Source organism: Astyanax mexicanus, chromosome 1, assembly GCF_023375975.1.
Source record: "Astyanax mexicanus isolate ESR-SI-001 chromosome 1, AstMex3_surface, whole genome shotgun sequence".
In the NCBI taxonomy this organism is placed as follows: Eukaryota; Metazoa; Chordata; class Actinopteri; order Characiformes; family Acestrorhamphidae; genus Astyanax; species Astyanax mexicanus.
The window spans coordinates 71,813,498-71,836,880 of NC_064408.1; the positions used below are offsets into that span (position 1 = coordinate 71,813,498).

The following is a 23,383-nucleotide window of genomic DNA, read 5'->3' on the forward strand; positions in this document are numbered from 1 at the left end:
CCTCAATCCATTTGCATTTCACACGTCAGATCTAGCTGATGGACAAATCGATCAATATCAAGGTGGTATGTCAGAGGTTGCCAAATGAGCAGTACTAATGATATTGACCTTTGAAAGCTTTTCAAAGGGGAATTAGAGGTAAGGCTTAAATCCCTTCAGTTGCCATAAAAAGCTTGTGGTCTGACCAATTAAAGCTGTTTTTTTTTTCCTTCCAACTCAAATGACACAACAATGAGGTGAATCTCAGACTTTATTAAGATTAGGCTGAACCAAGGTGTGAGGTACGAATGATTCAAAACATTTTTTTGCACATTTTCTCTTAATGCAGGGGTTTAATATTAGTATCTTAAACATCAACAACCAGCTCAGGAGGTGCCAGAAACTTAAGCAGAACAGCGGAGTACGTGCTTGAAACATTTGTGCCAATGTACAGTGCCGAATACGATAAAGACAAAACTTAAAAACACCCATAAGGCACAGCTGTCAAACCCAACACTGCACAGAAACAGCCCAATGTCTTATTAAACTTATTAAACCTACTATAGATCATTGAGGACTACTAATGTAAGATGCATCATGCAGGGAAAGGAGCACTGAGATTGAAATCGACAGTCTTCTAATGAAATTCCACATTGTAGGATCTTTTAAATGCATATCATTCATCTAATTTCTAACAATAGAGAATGAGATTGAGGGGTCCAGTCAATGTAGCAAAATAGATTTGGTGGATTAGTGAAAAAAAAAAACACAATATGAACAAAGCAGACACACAGTTGTTGACCCCCAAGCCCTGCGTACAAAGCATCATTATGGAGCACAATCTCATTATAAAGCCTTTATAAATCACCTTTACCTTAAACTGAAGCCACAACCAACATTATGAAAATGATTCAGCAGTGTTACTATCATCACTCTGTTGATTTATGTGCGCTGCAATTCTCAAATCTGAAACACTTCAACTCTTACAGTGGTCTGATTTAACAGCTGAATTTCAAAAAGAAAAACAGTAACGCTTAACAACCATAGCGCCATCAAATTTCAACATCTTGTTCCAAGATAAATGCCTCCCCCATGACATTCCAAAAACTGCCACGAAGAATCTCCCTCAGTAAAACGTTCCAGATCTCTCAGTTACATAGCCTGACGATTTTTTTCCAGACTCTTCTCTATGTTGTCCACGACCTCCACTGCTGCTTGAGGGATTCTTGTTCCTGGACCGAAGATACAGCAAACTCCACTCTGGTACAGAAACTCATAGTCCTGCAGGATTAAAGACAAACACAGTATGGTCACCTCAGTTTTTGCCATGGTGCCAAATACCCCCTCCAGTACATTACAGTCGAAATGAAACATCTGTAAGCGTAATGTGCAAAATGAGTGCTTTCACTGAAGGCTTTTTAGATCTATAATGAACAGCTTTATTTATACACAGCTAATAAAATTAAGAACAGCCAAAGAATGTTAAATGTGAAAAGACTTTTTATACCTATCAAAGACTTACTTATTTACAGTCACACTGCAGTGTTTCCTCTAATGCTCACATTAACCACTAAGCAAAAAAAGCAATAAAGCGTAAATTAAAGTGTGCATAAATTAAATTACATACAGCTCTGGAAAAAATTAAGAGGCCACTTCATTTTCTGAATCAGTTTCTCTGATTTTGCTATTTATATGTAGATATTTGAGTAAAATGAGCATTGTTGTTTTTATTCTATAAACTACGGACAATATTTCTCCCAAATTCCAAATAAAAATATTGTCATTTAGAGCATTTATTTGCTGAAAATGAAAAAAGGCTGAAATAACAAAAAAAAAAAAAATGCAGCTTCCAGATCTCAAATAATGCAAAGAAAACAAGTTCATATTCATAAAGTTTTAAGAGTTCAGAAAATCAATATTTGGAGGAATAACCCTGTTTTTTAATCACAGTTTTTATGCATCTTGGCATGTTCTCCTCCACCAGACTTACACACTGCTTTTGGATAACTGTATGCCACTCCTGGTGCAAAAAATAAAGCAGATCAGCTTGGTTTGATGGCTTGTGATCATCCATCTTTCTCTTGATTATATTCCAGAGGTTTTCAATTTGGTAAAATCAACTTATCATTTTCTTCTAGCTGTATATTTACAGCTTGTTTAAACAGCCCTATTTATACAATGTTGATGGCAGTAGCAGCAGTTATACTGCTCAGAACCACCCAGTGGAGAAAACGCAGTAAATAGAACCATGTTGCTGTCCCCTGAAGTGGAACTGTGAGGTACTCATTAGCTTAACATTCTCTCTGTCCCACTCAAGGGGAAATTCTTCACACTGCAAGCAAGCCGACCTCGATCAACCAGTTACTCAGCTATAGATTTCCACGTCTACTCTAATTACTACAGCTTTCACTTACTCCATTTCACACTCACTATCCATCTGAGATCACTCAATACCTGTAATCACACTCTAAGAAAAAGACTACAGAACAGAACACTATACAGGTGCAGGCTATGACTTTCAGCAGACAGCCGATAGCAAGTATAATTGAAAGAGCAGCTTCAGTTGTCGTATCTAAAACAACTCTTGGATTTGTTGATAAGTTAAAAGTATGTTTGGTGTTTGATAAAAATAAAAAAAGATGTTCACAAAACAAAACGCAGCAATGTTCTGAAAATAACTTCCAGAGCATGCTACCACGTCTTATCTATATTTTACTGATGGAACTCCACAACTTTGATCAGCACTTCTTCAAGTTTATAAATCTACCCATGTTTAAAAATCCCATTTCAATCTTCTGCCATCTTCTGCAAACACAAAACAGTAAAAAAGTCATCAGAGTACTGAAAAAATACTCTGCCAAAAAATAATGTTTCTTACATTTATTTTAACTGTTACTTTTACATTGCAAACAGTAAGAAACCAAGATATTGCATGTGATGTCAGCTTAACTACATTTCAATTATTAAAATACATCCAGTTCTGCATTTCAGGGCTGCAGCACATTCTAATAAAGTTAAGACACGTGAGTTTAGGGCTAGTACTGAGGTAAAAAGAAACAAATAAAGATATGAAAACTAAAAATTATGTTTATAGATACAGTTTGTCAATTGGTCCAAACAGAGAACGTGTGAAACAGTTTAAAATGAAGAAAAAAAATTAATAATAATAAATAAAATGCAGTAGCGATGATACTGTTCTGTTACACAACTTAAGACATATTTGCATTTAAAATTGGGAACGTGGCTTAGTCTTCTCTGTGCCAAAAGTATTTAAATGTTGTGAGAAGGTACAGCAACATTACAAAGTGGGCTTTATTGTCCCAACTAATTTTGAAATATGTTGCAGCTCCCGAATGTAGGATTGAATATGTATTAGCAAACTAAATGAAGTTTACCAGAAAACAAATTGAAATATTTTGGGCATTTTTCTGAAATGAAATTAATGTTTAAAATTAAAGAAACACCATGTTTTTATTTGTATTTTCATTACTATCTTAAGATTTTAAGTTGTATTATGACAGACTGTATGCATTAGGCAGATGTAAATTTAAGCGGTCATTAAATTGGTGTGTTCGATCTGATCAGCTATATTACTACATACTGAAATCAATACATAATTAACCGTAATGACCTATAATGACTGACAGCACTAACGAGAATGCAGCACTTTAGCGTCTGCTATTGATTCTAAAGGACACCAATTGAATGATTAAAATGAAGGTACCCCACCTCTATTTACAGCTTGTCCACAGAGACTAATCTATTGTCCTACCACTTGCGTCATAGCATTCCATCTCACTCAATAAAAAAATAAGCGAGTAATGAATGAATTACATATCTGGAGTCATGGAAAAAAATAACCAGCTGTGGAAATCAAGTGAGCAGTGTCATTAAGTAGGCTACACAGACAAGTAAGTCGAATATATATATATATTATATATATATATATATATATATATATATATATATATATATATATATATATGCCGTGGAGGCGTCGCTACCGGTATCCTAGCATATATTGCGCCTTCTACATCATCCTCTATTAATGTGTGTAATATATATATATATATATATATATATATATATATATATATATATATATATATATATATATATTTATATATATATATATATATTTATATTTATATCTATATTACACACATTAATAGAGGATGATGTAGAAGGCGCAATATATGCTAGGATACCGGTAGCGACGCCTCCACGGCAAAATCTGAACTACCTTTCCCTTTTAATATTACGACTTTATTCTCGCCTTTTCCTGGTAGACTGTATTTTTTTAAACCAGCCATGACGCAGAACTGTTTGCAGTACGTAACATTATTTGTGTATGCAGCCTATTTAATTAAAGGTTTCTGTGTTACATTCAGGTGTGCTTAATAGCCCAAAAAACACAATATAGTACAATTTGAGAAAAACAAAGTTCTCGATAAAACAATTCCAACTGTTGGGAATTCCAGGTGTGGGGCCTGGTTTGTTTTTAACACAATGTCATTGGATCAGCTGAAGGCACTTGAAGAGGAGCATTTACTGTTATATCGGCTTTTACATGCTTATACATGACTCCCTAATCTAGTCATCTAGTTTTGTTGCTGAATTCAATTAATTCCTCAAAGATATGCTCGGCTATCTAGACTCCAAAAAAGAATAGAGATTGTTACTGCAGTAAATAAAGGATAAATTATATACTGAAAAATGTGGGTTGTCAGTGCAGGTATCTTTTTTTCTTTTTCTTTGGAAACTTGATTTCTGAAGTAATATGTTCTGGACATGAGTCACAGCTGAAGAGCTAAAAAAAAAAAAATATATATATATATATATATATATATATATATATATATATATATATATATATATATATATATATATATATATATATATATATATATATATAAATTTACCAAATATGACTGAATGACTAAACTACAAAATGAGATCCTTAAAATCAAATTGTTTAAATAATGGACAGTGACTAAGCATGTGTGGAACAGTGGATTTTTTTAATGCATTTCATGGCCAAATTGCCTTGGCATTTTGGAGAATCTGACTAAACTGTCATTTTGTCCTTTTTATAAAACCCACATCCTTTAATGCTGAAAGGACAAAGACATTTTTTTTTTCTGTTGCTTATGTTATACTTTAACGTATTAGATATATTAGATTAGATTCATAAAAAAATAAAGGAGGCCAGGAACTGTGACAAAAACTGAAAATGACAAAATTTGAGCTACAAAGTTAAAAAATTTTTAAGGTGACAATATAATGTATAATAAATATAAACAATGTATACGTCCTAACATTATATAAAACCTAATGTGTGTATACACTCTTGTGTGACTGGGTATACACTCAAATCTGGTGCATTTCAACCTTTTTTTCTCAATAACAGTTTCATACTTGGAGAAGATGTTTGTCACTAGTTAGTTCTTACTTTTGTATTTTTGAAAATGTCAAAAAGAACAATATTTTCTAATTCCTAGAACCTACAATAATTCTGAGAAATGCAATTTGTGAACTGCTGCCTTATGATTCACGTCTAGAACACAGTTATTCAGAAATTAAATTAACTGTCTGATCTGCTTTCCTGCTCTGTGTGATACTTAGTCAGGCGGTCAGGCTTTACCTGTGGGGGGATGACTCCTCCGCAGATAACCAGAATGTCTGGGCGATTTAGGTTGCGCAGTTCCTTGATGAGCTCGGGAACGAGGGTTTTGTGTCCAGCCGCCAGCGTGCTGACCCCCACACAGTGCACATCTGCATCCACCGCCTGCTGAGCCACCTCCAGCGGGGTCTGCCATTGTAGAAATGGTACACAGTGAGTACAAAGAAAGAGAGAGAAGCGACAATGCGGTTTTGTTGCCATAATATTCACTTAGAGACACACAGAAACCTTCAGGTCAAAGGTGATTTAAAGAATATAAAACATGGTGTGTAGCTTCTGTCTGCAGCATGGATTACAAACAAGGGTCAGAAGATGGGTTAGAGGTCTTCTGTGGCTAATAGACACGGTCTGGCCATAATGACAAGTATTTCTTTCACTGCCTTTCTTTGAGGTTCACCAACATAAATACGTCTGGATCAACACTTTTCCCGGTTCACTAACAAGACCACCGACAGCACAGCTGGCTCAGCATGATGGTAACAATAAATAAAAGATTTAGAGTATTCTAGAAAAGAGAGACATCCATAGCCTTCATAACAACAGTATGCAGTCCATTCATAGAGGCTCTTATAGTTTTTCTAATCGTAGCTTGATGGCTTACTGGTTGTGAATATGTGAAAGGCTCACTGTATATGAAAGAATAAACTAATAGGATTAGTCTTATTCAGAGAAACAGCAGCTTAACTCAGAATTATATGTTTGGATCCATTCCACAAAGTAGGAATGGATAAAATTCAAAGAGCAATTGTAACAGTTGATGAACTCAAGATTTACTTGAGCATTGTGCACAGTGGAAATGTAATGAGAAACCAGCAGGAAAATATACTGAAGCGAACCCTGAAGAGCTACAGTTCAGAGAACCAATTAGTCATCAGTACTACATCACTCTTCAAAATCCCTTTGAACCCATTTCCTTGAATCTACTATAAAAACCAGGCCACATTTTCTGACAAATGCATTGTAACAGGCTTCCTATGGCTTTCCTCTCAGCCCTCTTACTACAACTAAATTCATAAGCAGCAAGACATATATGTGCTGCGTCAAACCAGCCAATGCCAGACATGGCTGTTCCTCAAAACACCCACAAAAGCGTCAGAGCAATATAAAGGACTTATGAAAGAAGGCACAGAGTACCCAAAATTTCATTTTGAGAGAAATTCAAGGTTTAATGTCTGGATTTAAGTTGAAGCTATCAGTGCTATCCAGCACTCTGTTTATAACTGACCTGTATGAGAGGATGGCTAGAAAGACACATTTATCAAGAAATAAAAAACGCATCAAAGGATATCTGTCATATATGTCAGTAAAAGTTGTTTGAATGCATGTCAAACTAATGAAATAGATGGGTCTATCCCGAGCTGAGTATGTAGAGGGGCCCATGAAAAACATGATTTTTTTTTTCTTTTCTCATGTGCCTTGTGTACTGGCAGGATAGGGGCCCACTGATATTGAGAGTGTACAGGGCCCAGAATTTGCTGCTAAGCCCCTGCTCCATTTTAATCTGCTTTAGTTTGCCAAAAATATAAATATAGAAATATATCTTCTTCCAGTAGAAAAATGGATCCTAAGCACAAGGCCAAAACAACACAACAGTGGTCGAATAACAAAAAGGATTAAAGCAGAGTAGAGGCTTGACTAACCACTAACCAGATGTCTCTCTTGAGAGTACATCACTCAGATCACTTAGGACTGTAAAGTGAGTTTCTGTGAGTAACAACACTCCAAGTGCCACAGTGCATTTCTGCATGGTAATTCATGTATTGATAATTGGTAAATCAAGTTTTATTGCAGAATATTACAAAGGAGATCATAAATGATTTTCTCAAATTTGGCATGATCCGCCTAAGTTCTGGAACAGTGTTGTGGACAAACAAATCAACAGTGGAGCTTTAGAGAATGGCAGGTATGCCAGTTGAAGACGCAGCACAGCTAGGTTAGGCAAAAAGATCACAGAGTACATAGACAATTCTATGTAACAAAGTTTAACAAATAGGAAACTTAAACTTTTACAACAGGTTAGGCTCTAAGTACTGAGGTTCGGTAATTCATTCTTATTATATGACATATTTAGCCTTTAGCTCATTCTCTGGATTTGAGGTTTGTACACAGATGTACATCAGAAGTTTAGCACAGACTTGAAGGAGTTATCCAAATTCCATTCAAATTTAAACTAAAAACTGCTCTTTGTGCTCCTCTGTCTTTTAGAAAAGCCTTAAAAACTTTTTTTCCACAGTGTTTCGTGGAACATTTACCCATTTTCAAGGAATTAGTTCAACCTGGTCAGTTTAACCATTTTTACCGCTTGTTTTTTTTTACCGGAGGTTAAAACTTCCGAGTCTTAGCTTCCACAGGAGTGTGCAGTTTGGTAAAAATGATTAACATGGTGATTTTGATGACAGAAAAATTACTGAAAACATCTGCTAATATTGACTTTACCGCACCTCCTTATGTAAAACTTATCAAAATAGGGCTTTAATCAAATTGAAATATTCTAACAGAACATGAAAAACACTAAATTTTTTGCTAAAAGCAGATACCAATGATCATCAGGGAACAAAGACTTTTTGTAGTCTAGCTGCAATAGCATTATTTAAATATTTTTATTATTTAACCCACCTGGAAAAGTGGCCCAATATCCACATCAAATCCCAAATCCGCAAACCCTGTGGCGATGACTTTTGCACCCCTGTCATGACCATCCTGTCCCATTTTGGCTACCAGCAGGCGAGGATTCCTTCCCTCATGTTTCTTGAATTGGAGAACCCTGAACAAGAAAACACATCACACACAGGCTACTCTATCCTCACAGCCTTTATAATCAAGCCTTCAAAACCTTCGGAGGCATTTATAAATAAAGGTTGTGTCTACTAAGCACTTTGCCATCTCCTTTAAAAATCACTTTCAAATTGCACAACACTTAAGGCATAATGTGTCTTAAAAGCACCCTGGTGATTTAATGGTGATAAGCCCTCAGTGACAAACATGCTTTTGAGGGCTGTCTTGCACCTCTTACCGGCTGTGCGCCAGAGCAATTTCCTCATGCTCGCCAAACTCGCTGCGGTATGCACCGCTCACCATGCGCGTGCTGGCTTTGTGCTCTCCGAAAACCGCTTTCATCGCGTCCGTGATCTCTCCCACTGAACACCTGAAAAACATAATAATAAAACCTTAAATCTTTACAATACAATACAATATGAAATATAACAAAAATTCAGAACTGTTTTTTTTCTTTCTATATTTAAACACAAATTTAGATTATGGACTAGAATTTCTCTGCTTGTATAAATGAGTTGTGATTAATAAATAATGAATAAATATGAGTCACGTTCTAGACAACACATGGATCCAGAATCCTCATTTATTACTGTGATTTTGTTGAAATCTATAATATCTCTGCTGTACTACTTTGTGCCTCTACAGCATTACTCACCGTTACTGACAGTGAGTCAATTATGAAAGGTCATTATTTTGTCCAAAGGGCTGCTTTACAGATGTACGTAGGTGTGTCTAATTTGACATAAGGGCTTTAAGGGCCTGACATAAATGATCTTAATTAGGGGCGACTGACCTCGCTCGTGCAGCCTGCACAGCCAGTTCCAGCAGGTTGCCATTTCTGGTCTGAGCACATTGCTCTATAGCAGCAAGACATCTCTTCGCTGCATCTGCATCTCTGCCCTCCCTCACCTGCAATAAAAGCACAGAGCAGCTCCATCAAAGCACTGCAACACAGGCAATTGACACAGTTGTGAAAATGGCAAGTGATGAATCATGATAAAACAAATGGCAGCACCTGCCCAAATGTTTTAAAATAAGTAATCTCTGCCAGCTCATAAGTGCTTTATACCTTAACATTACCTTAATGTTGTATGCTGCCTAAGAGAACAGACTTAATATAGCTACTTTGTTTAATTCTCAGAAGTGCTGTGTGTTTTCACAGAATGTCCTGCAGGGCACTAAAGAGAACATCCACATAAATTTATGTCTATATCACGATGGTCATATAAATACATGTGTTAGATTAACTAGGTCAATCTTTAAAAGGTCAATCTTTTAATACATTTTTGTAAAAAAAAATATTAATTTAAAGTTACTTATTTATGTTCCTTATTAAATGAATTAAAACAATAGTGTGACTAGTTGTATTACCTAATTAGTCTAATTCTCAGCATTATTTCCATTTCTGGCAATATCCTGTAAAGGCAGTGTTCCCCAACCCTGGTCCTGTAGGCCCACTACCCTTTGCTCTGCACTGTCACACTTAGTTTAACTCAGTAAGTGCTTGCTAATAAGTTCATTAGTTGGGCTATGTAGGCTATGACCAGGGAAAGCGCTTAAAATAAACTCACTGAAACTAAAGTTAATTTTATATGTTTGTAGTAGAATCCAACCCTGAGAATGACAAATGTATATAAAAGAAGAAAACACAACAAATATTTTACTAACAAAATAGTAAAAAAACTGTGCATGTACATGTGATAAACAGTAAATTCACAGCATCATTAAACTGCCTTCACACTAAAATTAACTGGATTAAAACTGGTGTAACTGAGTAAGATATTTTTTTTAATAATCGAGCTTCATGAAACACACTGGTCTTAGTTTCAGTATGGAGTGGGTCTTCTGTTCCTAATACTATCAGAAATCATATTGTAAAGTTTTCTATTGAGGAGATATATTCACATGCTCTGAGTGACTCTTATAAGAATGATGCCCTGTCTAGCATTTTTTTAAAGGTGGCCAGCAGGAAAAATCAGTAGATATTCTTTATAATAGAGCTCTATCTAGGAAAGCCACATCAATAATTTTTGACCGCTGCATCCTCTTCACAACAAGTTTCTAGCTTCAGGCCGACTTTACAGAATGCCGTTAATTTGTTGTACCTGTTATGTACATTTGTTATTTGTTTTATTCTTAATTATTGATCTTTTTCCTGTGTTGGGCTAAACTGCAAATGTGTTATTTAATTGTCTATTTTATGATGAAACCAAAGACAAATTCCCTGCTTTGGCATCCTATGGAAACATAACACAGGTGGAGAACAAACTTGTAGATTGTATTTGCTATTTTCATCAGGTGATCTCATATTTGATCTTAGGGCGGCATAAAAATAAATCATTAAAAAATAAATCATTTTAAATATATGTTACATTCATTAATAGCAATATTTTTGGTTGATAGTGATTAAGATTGACATTTTTTTGGCTTATTACCATAATGCTCATAGAAAACATTTCATTGAATATAATATTTTAAAAGTAAAGTACTCCATTAGGAATCTCTTTGCAGCAGTAGAAAGCTATTTTTCTAAGCACTGAATAGTGACGTGTTCAAGAACAGTCTTTTTAGCAGCATACAAGTCATGCACTGTTTGATGAAAAGAGTCAGAATCAATCATTTAAAACTGTAAAATCGTCAATGTGCCTTGAAACGTCTATTGCGCATTCGAGGCCTCCTGACTGACTTAGTTCCCCAGTCATGGGGATACACATGAGAACTGTTGCACGCTAAGACTGACTGCAGCCTGACGGTTAGGTAACTCTACAGGGCTTCCAGCAACCAGGCTGTATGGAATCATGGTGGACGAGGTCATTTCAGACACTACATTAGCAGGAATGTAACAACTATATAAGTGCACATCCTTCTATTCACACACAATTCTATTCATCAATGAACCTCAAGAGGTTTCTGACCTTCTGAAGCTTTTCAATTTGCTTATTGCGGACGATTGTGTTGTCGATGGCCAGGACATCCACGGTCTCTTCGTTCTCCAGACGATACTTGTTGACTCCAACAATGACCTCAGTACCTTACAGAGGAAGGAGCAGAACACATCAATGTTTAGCACTGTTTGAAACGTTTGGTCTAAAGCAATAGTACTAAATCATGGTTCTGAATTATTTATAAAATAGATGTCAGGATGTCAGAAAGGTTTTTTTTACACATTATACTATAAAATGAGGACCTTATTCCCTTTTGAGAACTATTTTAAAGCTTAAATAACATCTACATGATTTAAATGTTCTCAGATACAGTGGTATTAAAAAGTTTGGGCAAACCTGTTCATTTTTATGATTTTACTTTGTAATCATTGGTTGTTAAGATCAGCAGTTTTAGGTAAATATATCATATAGCAGAAGAACACAGTGATATTTGAGAAGTGAAATGAAGCCTATAGGATTTACAGAAAGTGTGCAATAATTATTTTTTGTAACGGTTACACTTCAATGTTACATGAAGGTTCTTAAAGATTCTTACATATCTCCTTGTCAAATATGGTCATTTAGGCAGGGAAGGTGCTAGCCATCAGACTGCCCTAGGGAGAAATGCTTTGTGGTTTCCAGAAATTAACAATGATTCAGTATGTCAAATTCTGGTTCATGCAAAACCAAATGTACACTTTTCCTAATAGTATGTAAAGGGTTCTTTAATGTGTCATATGATAACCATTTTTTATAGGACTCCAAAATCTAGTTTATGCAAAACCGCATTACTTCGAAATGCTACAATAATATCACTTATAACTTTTTATAAGATTCTAACTTTTTAATAAGATTTGCTGGTTTTGTAGGACTCCAAACTCTAGTCTATGTACAACCAACCTTCATTTGCCACATCATTAATGAAATAATCCAGTAATATCCCTTAAAAGACATACGTAATGAATACTTTGTCCGTGTTAATATTTAAAAATAGCTATTTCATTGCCTGGATAATGCTATGCCCCATATCCCTAGCACTGTAAGTCTCTTGGGAGAACTGGCTGTATTTCAGAATGCTGGAGGTGAACGGAGGTGGGCTATTTAACTACTGCCATGTGCAGGAATGAAAAAGTGAAATCCTCAACAATTTCTGTTAAACAGAAAAGTAAAGGTGGCCTGCTGGAGAAACATTTTTTTGCTTTCAGAGTTTCAGAGCTATTTAATTTAAAAAAATTGTGCCAACGCTTGTTTGTTTAAAATTATTCACTAATCAGCTTGGACACAAAACAAACATTTCTGGACCCCTTCTCACCTTCTATAGCTTCTTTACAAATCCAGGCTATTAATAGTAATATCAGTCACTTTGGAAGTTTGGAAGATTAGCTTTGGGTCAGAGGAATAGATCCTTGTGCTGAACAGGATATATAATTATACTACTCTATGTAGATTCAATTTGGATACTTTGCACCCATCACTAGGTGCTTCATGAAATTTGCATTACATTTTGGCAGTAACAGATACAATTGAAAGACAACCTAAGCATTTACCACACACAAAATATCCATCATACTATATCAATGCTGTCAAACCCTAAAATGATGTATTTGAAAAGCAGCTGGAAGAACAGCTATAAAATATAGAGGCTGTGCGTTCCGCTCCACTGAATGATTTATGTCCTCCGAGGGCACCTGTGTGACAAGTGCCCGAGTGCCCATTCATCTGTGAATGGTTCCTCAATCATTTACAGCCTCAAGACCGTCCCTCTGACTGCAATGGAGGTGACTCTGATTTGAGGACAGGGCAAGAGTACAGTACATTCCACTGTTGATCTACCTCCAGCTGTAACATGAATCTGCGTTTTTTTTTACGTAATTCTTCTATTAAAACATTTGGATTGTTTTATATCTAGAGCTTGTATTTGTATATGAGATGCTTCATGGAAGGTTTCTTGTATAAAGGAATAGTTAACTATAGATCAACCGTTTTCATTGCACATACAGTAAAGGTTAGGACACACCTCCTCTTATTTAAAGTGTTTTCTTTCTTTTTATGATTTAGGTTTGAAAGATTTCCACAATCTTGGTATTTTCTCAGTGTCTTCATGAGGGAGAGTCACCTGGTATAGTTTTTTCAGCATCTTTTTTTTTTCAGAAGGAGTTTCTGGAGGTGGTACACAATATTTGGTGTTTTTCCTTCACGCTGTGAAGATCCAGCTCAGCGTAAATCACTCATCTCAGTTGGGTTTAAGTCAGGGGGTTGTGGAGGGCAAACACTTTTTTGTTTACTATGTAATTCCATGTGTCCCGTAATTGTTATATCTTTAATATTATTAATATACAGTATAGAAAATAAATTAAACAAAGTAATAACGAAAAAGGTGTGAAAGAGAAGGTGTATTTACTGGTACTGTGCACTTCATGTCCAAAAGTGTCTATTTAAGAAAGACAGAAGCAAAGGAAGTGGAGGAAAATTCTGAACAGGCCAGGTATTTGTGAGTATATTTGATTTCTGTACCTGAATCAATGCGAGCTTGTCTACGTGCAGCACACTCCTCTATACGCAGTTTGGGGATTCCCTCAGCCACGGCTCGAGCCATTCCTCCCATGTCCTCAATCTCTTCAATGAACTGATTAAAGTGAGGAAAACACAAATTTGAATGGGTTATAAACCATTATACAACAAATCAAAGAAGAAGAAATTAGACACAGTGCAGATTTCAAACAAAAGACTACATTCAGCAAGATTAATACTTTCATATCACTGTCAAGCTAAAAACTTGTCTATGTTCAGGAGATTGCCAGTTCAAATCCTGTTTATGTAGCTTGTCATCAGCTGCAGGAGCCCTGAGAGAGCACAATTGGCCTAGCTCTCTCTGAGTGGGTAGATGGCGCGCTCTCCCCACATCACTCCAAAGGGTGATGTAGATCAGCACAAGGCATCTGTGAGCTGATGTATCAGAACCGAGTCGCTGTGATGCTACTCATCAATGCTGCATCAGCAGCAGCTCAAAAAGAGTATCGGAGGAGGCATGCACTAGTCTTCACCCTTCTTGTGTTCGGCATCAGTGATAGGGGAAGTCCTAACGAGTGGAATGGGTAATTGGCCTTGTAAATTGGGAGAAATAAAATATTTAAAATGATTTTAAAAATGTTACATGTAAAGAAAAGAAACCTTTTAACTTTCAATGGAAGTAATGTAGGTATATTTATGTTCTCCATTCATCATCCAAATGTTGATAACATGATGAACAACTGCCAAAGTCAAAGCCATACTAAAAGTAAGCAGGGAAAATGGACATACAGTTTTTTTTTGTCTGATTGCAACAATACACTAACATGCCAAAAGTCATGGGATAGCAGTATGTAAATTGATTATAAAGTATTACCTCAGGAGACAGCTGTGAGGTGTTATCTTGTGAGTAAAACTGAACATTGGGCAGCTTGCCCATGGCAAGGCAATGTCAATAATCAAATATCAGACTTACCATTCCTCAACCAACAGTATCCAAAAGTGTGCATAGTGAACAGTGCATGGTGGGCTGTAATAATCGCAACCTGTGATGTCTGGCAAGAATTGACTGTGCAATTAAGTGACACAATCCCACAGGTCAGTGCAGTGGTCTTCAACTTTATAAAATGCTATACTTTTATACTATGTTGCCAAAAGTATTCACTCACCTTTAAAAATAATTAAATTATACAGGCATGCAGACTGCTTTTACAAACATTAGTGAGAGAATGGTTTGCTCTCAAGAGTTTAGGAATTCCAGAATGCCACCTGTCACTGAAATTTTGGTTGCTACTAAATATTATAATTAATTATATATTATGTATTATAATGAATTGAAAGTAAATGGGAACAACAGCAACTCAGCCAAAATGGCAGGTCACAAAAAATGACAAAGCAGGGTCAGCAGATGCTGAGGAGCATAGCGTGCAGAGATTGCCAACTTTCAACACTACAAACTTTACGAGGAACTCAAATTTTGTTCAAGAACAGTGCATAGAGAGCTTCATGGAGTAGGTTTCCATAATTAAGCAGCTGCATCCAAGTCTTACATCACCAAACCAAGCACTGCAAACAGTCACATGCAGTGGTATAAAGAACATCGCCAATGGATTATAGAGCAGTGAAGATGTGTTTTTTAATTACAAATCCCACTTCTCCTTTCAATAGATCAGTATTAGTTTGTCGGTTGCCTATTCTATGACATATGGCATGTGAGTATACTTGGATATTTCTGCACATTATCACTTTGACTTACAACAGCATTAGGTAGGATTTCCTTGATTTTTGATATTTTTAAAGAAGTAAAATTACAGCTTGAAACTCACTGCAGCGCTGCATTGAGGTGTAATAGGAGGAATAGCGGTGCTCTCTTGTTTGTGCCGGAGCTCCTCTGAGCTCAAACCAGACTCTGTAATTTTTCTGAGGCGGCCGCGACCAACGCTTGCGAGAACTGCGACCTGCTTTCTACAAGGACTGCTGGTTCATTTTTCACAAACTAACATACAGACACTCTGGCAGAAGCTGGAAAGAGACCGAATATGTCTGTGAAAGCCAGAAAACGAGAAAGAGAAACTAATCCGCCTGAAATATTTATTACACTCTACAACTGTAGGGGGAGCCCACAAGCACAAAATCGCTATCCTAGTGGAGCTTAAAAAAACTTGTATCTCTTTTTATCAAAAAGTGAAAAGAACACACAAGATATTGACCAAGAGTGACGGTATATCATGCATTATGTAAAACTGCAAATATAAGTTTCTCACTGAACCCTGAGTGCTACTCTTCTAAGCTGACCTTCATGGCTGAATTGTACACATCACTAGTGAGAGCCTCCATCATGTATGAACCACCCCAGGGGTCGGCCACTTTTGGGATCCCGGACTCCTCTTGAATGATGATCTGGGTGTTGCGGGCGATGCGAGCACTCTTGACGGTTGGAAGACCCAGCGCCTCATCGAACGAGTTTGTGTGTAGAGACTGTGTGCCTCCAAAGACTGCAGCCATGGCCTCAATTACCGTCCGGATCACGTTGTTGTAGGGGTCCTGCAGTTAATCAAATCAAACTATCATCAAGTATGAAATGAAATTTCGTGCTTTAGCGCATTAAATACAATGTTGTGCCACTGTCTCTGTTTTTAACTCAATTGTAAAGGCTGAGAACTGCAGTGCATGTACTGGTTATGCATGGGGTATTGTCAGGACACTGCGTATTGTTCCGTTACTTAATTAGGAAAGTAGATGTGCTAAACAGGACAAAATTACACACACTGTGACTTACCTTAGATGACCCAGAGTGACATGCTTGTCTCAGACACCCTAAATCTTGTTAACTAAAAACAAAAGCGACAGACATCCTGCAGTGAGTAAGCAGATTCAGACTGACCTGCTCAGTCAGGGACCACCCTGAAGTCTGACAGTGAGTCCTTAACAGAAGAGATTTGGAGTTCTTCGGCTGGAACTTTTCTTTAATCAGAGTTGCCCAGAGACGCCGTGCTGCTCTCATTTTGGCTATCTCCATGTAAAAGTTCATCCCAATGCCCCAGAAGAACGATAACCTAGGGGACAAGCAAATTCCTTATTAACATAAAAAGAGCATCAAAGGGCACTTATAAAGGGAAAATCAGTAACAAATGTGAGCGAGTGTGTGAAATAGATAAAGGAGTCCAAATTCCAAACACTGGATTTTTTTTTTACTTTTCTGTCCCACCTGCACCTCCACAAATGCAAAGCTCACGCAGGTTGCCAGATTGACACACAGTGGCAAGCAATGATAAGCTTACTCTGTAACTGATCAGTAAATGTATGTGTTTCAGTGTCCAAAATAACGGTTTCTTGTATGCTAGATAATAGAGTAAGTTACCCAGCTTTGGTTGGCATCCTTACTGAAGCTCAGATTACCTGTTGGCTAGCTCTAATTTAAACTGAAGAGAATATGTTAAGCCCCTTAATTAAAAATTGTTGGACAACTAGATGTTTACAATAGTATGGATATATAGTGCAAATTGGATTACCTTAATGTAAATATGACAGTTTAAACCTCCTATAAGCCATAAGTCCAAACTAACCTGGGTGCAAACTCGTCAATGGTGAGGCCAGCCTTTAGGCCAGTTCTGCAGTACTCTAGTCCATTAGCAATAGTGTAGGCCAGTTCCAAGATTGCATCAGCACCAGCCTCTTGCAAATGGTAGCCACTGATTGAGATGGAGTTGAATTTGGGCATGTTCTGAGGGAGGACATTTACACGGACAGCTGAGAAAAACAGTTTGTAAAAAACTAACATGAGGTGAATCAAAAAGTAATAATACAATTATGCAAAGTTCACTCCATACCTTGGATGTATAGGCAAATATGTCAGCAATGGCATGCATGGAGGGCTCTGGAGGGAAGATGTAAGTGTTTCGGACCATAAACTCTTTCAGGATGTCGTTCTGGATGGTTCCTGTCAGCTTGGCCTTATCCACACCCTGCTCCTCACCAGTTACTATGAACATGGCCAGGATGGGAATCACTGCCCCATTCATGGTCATAGAAACAGACATCCTCTCCAGTGGAATTCCATCAAACAGCATCTTCATGTCCTCCACAGTGTCGATTGCCACACCTGCCATACCCACATCGCCATGAACTCTGGGATTGTCTGAGTCATATCCCCTGTGTGTGGGCAGGTCAAAGGCCACAGACAGGCCCTGCTGGCCCGCTATAAGAGAAAGAGTGCATCACAAATAGGCAACGGAATTTGCAAACTCATATTGAAGCAGAGTATTTATTTTTGTATTTACTGTTTCAGTTCTCAGAAAAACATAAGAACTGCCTCAAGCAAAGACTGCAGTATCAGTGAACAGTACTTTCTGTCTCTATATATTAGTCTTTGATTCATACTCTCACATTGCATAGCTGTGCTTATGACTCTAGAACCTAAATTGACCTTCCCATTAAGACTAAGCCTGAGTCCAACAGTCACTCACTTTCTGTGATAATCGTTATAAAAAGCACTGCATAGATACATTTTAAAGAAACTGAACTAAATACATATAAGCTGTTTACTGTACCATGCAAAGGTTTTAGACATGTAAGCACAGAATTTAAAACCATTTACCTCAGCAATAAGTTCTGTATCACATCATCAGAACAGATTTAAGTAAAATATATTTTAAAAAATGTGGACTATATACACATAAGGCGCACCGAATTATAAGGCGCATCAGGTAACACTAGTAAGACTGCATACTTGAAGTTAGCAAGGGTGTCACCATATTTCCTTCCTAATGGGAAAGATGGGAGAACTTAAGTAAACAGAACTGTAATTGCTGGATGTTAATTTACACAGATTTCTCTCCTGAAAACTGTTTATTTGGGTGAGTAAAGCGCTTCCGTTTGTTTACAGTAAGCTTAGAATTTCAGTATTGTCCAAAAGCGAGCGCTAGCTCTTGTTATCAGCATTAGCCAGCCGGGGTTAGCAGCGCTAGCAGCCCCGGTTAGCGCTAGTAAAGGCTGCCCGATAGCGCTACACTGAGGCAGCTGAGTGGCTTTACTGCTTCTTACAACCTGACCTGTAGAATACATAAGGCGCACTCGATTATAAGGCGCACTGTCAATTTTTAGGAAAATTACAATTAGTTTGAGTGTCTTTTTTATGTGTGCTTTTTTAAAAAAGTAGCATAGTTGTTATCTTGGGAGCTAGTCTAAAGAACAAAGCATGGTTCCAGATTTCTCCTTGACACCTCAAGCCAGCATGAGGATTTGTTTAATTCCATCAACTCCAATGTTTAAAGTATTTATTGTTACATTAGTTTTTAGAGTAAATAAAACTATGACAAAATTGCATTCTCCAAACTGTAGAGTGACGCTATTCACAGCTGTGGCACTGTAGAACTGCCATTTACTTCAGTTTCAAAAATGTAGTAATGGAGAACTGGCAATCATATCTGACAGAAAAGCTCTGTTTAAGTAAACTACAAATCACTTACAATGTATCTTTATAAAGCAACACAAGCTTACTGTATTTGTCTGACCATAAGGCATACTTAAAATCCTTTAATTTAAAGCCAGTGCAGTATTACAAATGAGTTTCTGTAAATTCTTTCCAGCATTGCTAACCTCGGCTGGCTAGCGCTGCTAACCGGGGCTGTTACTTGCTAGTATCAGCTACAACTTACAATACAGATTCATTTGTAGTAGGCTATACTACATATAGTGTGTAATAATAGACAATACAAGCAGTATAAGGTTTCAAAAAGCAGTCCATGTGATGCGCAATATATCAGCCACCCTCTGCCCTGCAGTTAACAGGAAAATAATAAATCATCTACATCAGCGCATGATCCAAAACAGCAAGACTGTCCTTTAGCAATAATGACTGAATGGGTTAAAGCTAGCACACTCTTTGTTAGTCTTTGTCACCAACCTGAAACTGTTTGTTGTCTGTTATCTAGAATCTAAAACTGTGGTCTGTAGATGTTGTAAAATGTTCACTGTACCATATAGACAGCTTTTTGTATAGGCATGACATATGCCTGCAGCACCTACATGTGTTTATACAAAAAGTGTTTTGAAAGCAGATCTCATCCAGCAGGCAAAAAATGTGTCTTGCTGTGGTTTGCACGAAATTTATCCGTTATTTTCATCACTATAGATTGTTACTCCATTAACTCTACCGACTAAAGCCAAGAACAAGCCTGCTAGATTGAACTGAGAGTAACCCTGCCATCAAATAAACTGTCTGCATGGCTTTTTTTCACTGTTTGATGGCTTTATTTGTTTTACTCTGGCAATACAGCTCCTTGGCTGTGATCTCATTTCTTCTCATACCTTTAATATTGTCTCTGTAGAACTTGTTGCTCTCCTCCACTGTGCTGAAGCCGGCGTACTGTCTGATGGTCCAGGGTCTGAAGGTGTACATGGTGGGATAGGGCCCTCTGGTGTAAGGAAAGACACCAGGCAACTCATCAGCGACTGCAGCCGTGTCCGTCTGTGTGTAGACGGGCTTGATGGAGATGCCCTCTGGAGTGCGCCAGATCAAGTCCTCTGGGTTCTTTCCTTTAAGCTGCTTCTTGGCCAGAGCAGCCCAGGCCTCATGCAGCTGCACCTCATCTCTGCGTGGAACTGCTGTGTGGAAACGTTGGGAACGGCACTGCTGATCCAGTACGGGACAAACAGAGCTGTACGCACCCAGCAGCCGTCTAGCTGCCAGAGACGAGCACGTCTTTCCTGCGGTCAACATTTTGCCAGACACACTTAGTCACTCATGAGACGCCTGTGGATGAAGGAAATAACATTACATTTCACATCTGAATTTTTTTTTTGTACCAGACACTTTTCTGTTAAGCAATTTATGACTCCTATATATTTCACCACTAATTTTCTGATACCTAAAACTACCAATCACTTTACCACTTACCAGACTTACAGTAATAAGATGTGAAATTTCTACTGGTACAAAATAAGTGCAGATATCTTCAATAGATTTTTTACTAGCACAAACGTAATTACATAAGAGTGAGTGAGACTGTCATTATATTTATATTTATATTATATGACTAATCAGCATTGTTCTATAGATCTAGACCATATTATGAGTAACATTTTGTAGTAATTTGAATTCCTACAAGAAAAAATTGAACAGATGCATTGAACAGATTTTGTAGAGGTAAACAGAATTGTTACTAGTACAACTGAGTTTTAACTTGAATCCCATGTGACAGTTTAGGCCAAAAGCTTTGACATAGTACAAAAGTTGGAATACACTTTAAATTCAGTGTTTTTTCAATATTTTAACATTTTCTTTACAGTAGATTACTACTAAAGTCATCCAGACTCTGAAGAAAAACAGCAAACAAAAAGTGTTAAACAACTCAGAACGTGTTTTATATTTTAGATTCTTTAAAGCAGCACCTCTTGCTTAGATGACAGCTTTGCACATCTTGGTATTTTCTCAGTCAGCTTTATGAGGGGTGCTGAACAGTTGTGCTGAACTTGTTAAGTTATTTACTTTTAATGTGTTTGAGAGCATCAGTTGTAAAGTTGTGAAGAGGTAGAGTTGGTATACAGTAAATAGCTCTATTTGAGTAATGTTCTAATCCATAGTATGCCAAGAACTACTCAACTACATAAGGACAAATATTACTTTAAGAAATGTAAGAAAACGTTTTGAACTTCAAATCCTCAAGTGTATTTATAAATACCATTAAAAACGTTATGGAGTCACCAGGACTGGCCCAGGAAAGGGAGAGCAAGAGTTACCAGCTTCAGAAACCACAAGTTAACAGCAGTTAAATGCTTCACAGAGTAGAGATTTTAGTTTGTTTAACATTTTTAAGTTACTGCATGATTCCTTAAGTGTTCCTTCGTAGTCTGGATGAATTCAGTATTCACTGACAATGTAGGAAAAAAAAACATTTAAAAATAGTACTGTACTCTACACTGTGGAAATGTAAAGCAGTGGAACTATGTTCTCTGTAGTTATGGAGTCATCCAACACTTCTGAGATGAGACAGTGTGGTGATGTTTTCAGTAACTGACATCATAACCTCAACGATGGTCCTGTGACTGGATGCAACTGTAGACGTTAAAAATCCAGAAGCTCAGAAGAGCATAGCCTGATATTGTATCAAACCTAAGGCAGAGCTACACCTGAGCACACAGGGCGCTGCTGCTGTTGTTGAACAGGATTGAGCTCCCTCTCCAGGTACAATCACACAACTCACATGCAACTAAACACTACCGAACACACTGTTTCACCTGGTTACAGAGAGAATATGAGACTAGTAGATAGAGGATTAGAGAGGAGTAAAAGAGGAAATATAAAGGAGTGATAGAGGCAGAGACAGAAGCGTAATAATACTGAATATAAAATAATTCCTGACCTTGCGAGCTTCCCTTATGCTCCAACCGTACTGTCAGTATTCTGTTATCCCAGCCAATCACCTACGACAACAACTCACAATACACCAATCAGAGAGCCCGCCGACTCTGCCGCCTACAAACCGACCGCCAATCAGAGAGGGTCCCGCCCCTCTGTGTACCCTGTGCTGGTACGGGTGATTCTGAGCTGCTATGAAACAGTTCCGTGTGATACAGAGAGAGACAGGGGCAAGTCCTCACGGGTCCAGCAGGGGGCAGTGTGTCCTACTCCATGTGCATGTTCAATTTTCCACCATAAATAAATACATTAAATTCCCATTAAAAAAAAAAAACATAAAACAGTGGATTTTTAGGGACATAATATTTTTACACAAAAAACAGTACATAGTTTGTAGTTTAGTAAACAATTATCTTAAATAAACTGTAATTTTATTTCAGTAATTCAGTTCAAAATGTAAACCTCTAGTATATAGATGTATTACACTCAGAGTGATCTATTTTAAGCATTTATTTATTTTACTGTTGATGATTATGGCTTACATTTAATGAAATCCCAAAATCAGTGTCTCAGAAAATTTGATTTTTATATAAGACCAACTGATACTATTGGCAGTGTCGGCAGTGTGCCAAGTCCTGCTCGAAAATAAAATCTGCATCTCTGTAAAAGTTGTCAGCAGAGGGAAGCATGAAGTGCTGTAAGATTTTCTGGGAAAACAATATCAGTGCACTGTCAGTTTTCCCGGAAAATCTTACAGCACTTCATGCTTCCCTCTGATACATTCTGAATTAATTATATATTAAAATTCATATTAAAATACATTACTGTGTAATGTATTTTAATGTAATGCATTAAAATATCGAGACATCAAAGTATTCTGCCATTTAGTTTTATCATTTTTGTTTTTATTTAAACCTCAAATGTTATGTTATTACACAGTTTTAAAAGCTGTGAGAAAAAAAGCCCCTCGTCCACTAAACACACAAAAGCACTTTCAGGTTTTGGCCACCAGATGCCGCTATTGTTCACTGTGTTTATGAAGCTCCGAGTGATTAACCTTTTTTCGGTACAGTTAGGAAAAAGATTTCAGTGCTTTAGAAAGGCTCGGTTTCCCATGACTACTGTAAACTGTTAATAAACATAATTCACTGCAGC

General features: G+C 37.2%; 1 protein-coding gene across 1 annotated transcript; it reads right to left on the bottom strand.

The window, feature by feature from the left end:
- Nucleotides 1-237: 237 nt before the first annotated feature.
- On the bottom strand, nt 238-22,317 carry mmut (methylmalonyl CoA mutase). Its single transcript, XM_007229716.3, has 13 exons — nt 22,233-22,317; nt 20,179-20,623; nt 17,700-18,067; nt 17,436-17,593; nt 16,754-16,925; nt 16,165-16,413; nt 13,876-13,987; nt 11,353-11,468; nt 9,231-9,346; nt 8,676-8,807; nt 8,279-8,426; nt 5,624-5,791; nt 238-1,260 (listed from the first exon to the last, which is right to left on the bottom strand). Exons 2-13 carry the CDS (start codon nt 20,588-20,590, stop codon nt 1,132-1,134), a joined length of 2,280 nt encoding a protein of 759 aa, XP_007229778.2. The 5' UTR covers nt 20,591-20,623; nt 22,233-22,317; the 3' UTR covers nt 238-1,131.
- Between the last annotated feature and the right edge of the window lie 1,066 nt (nt 22,318-23,383).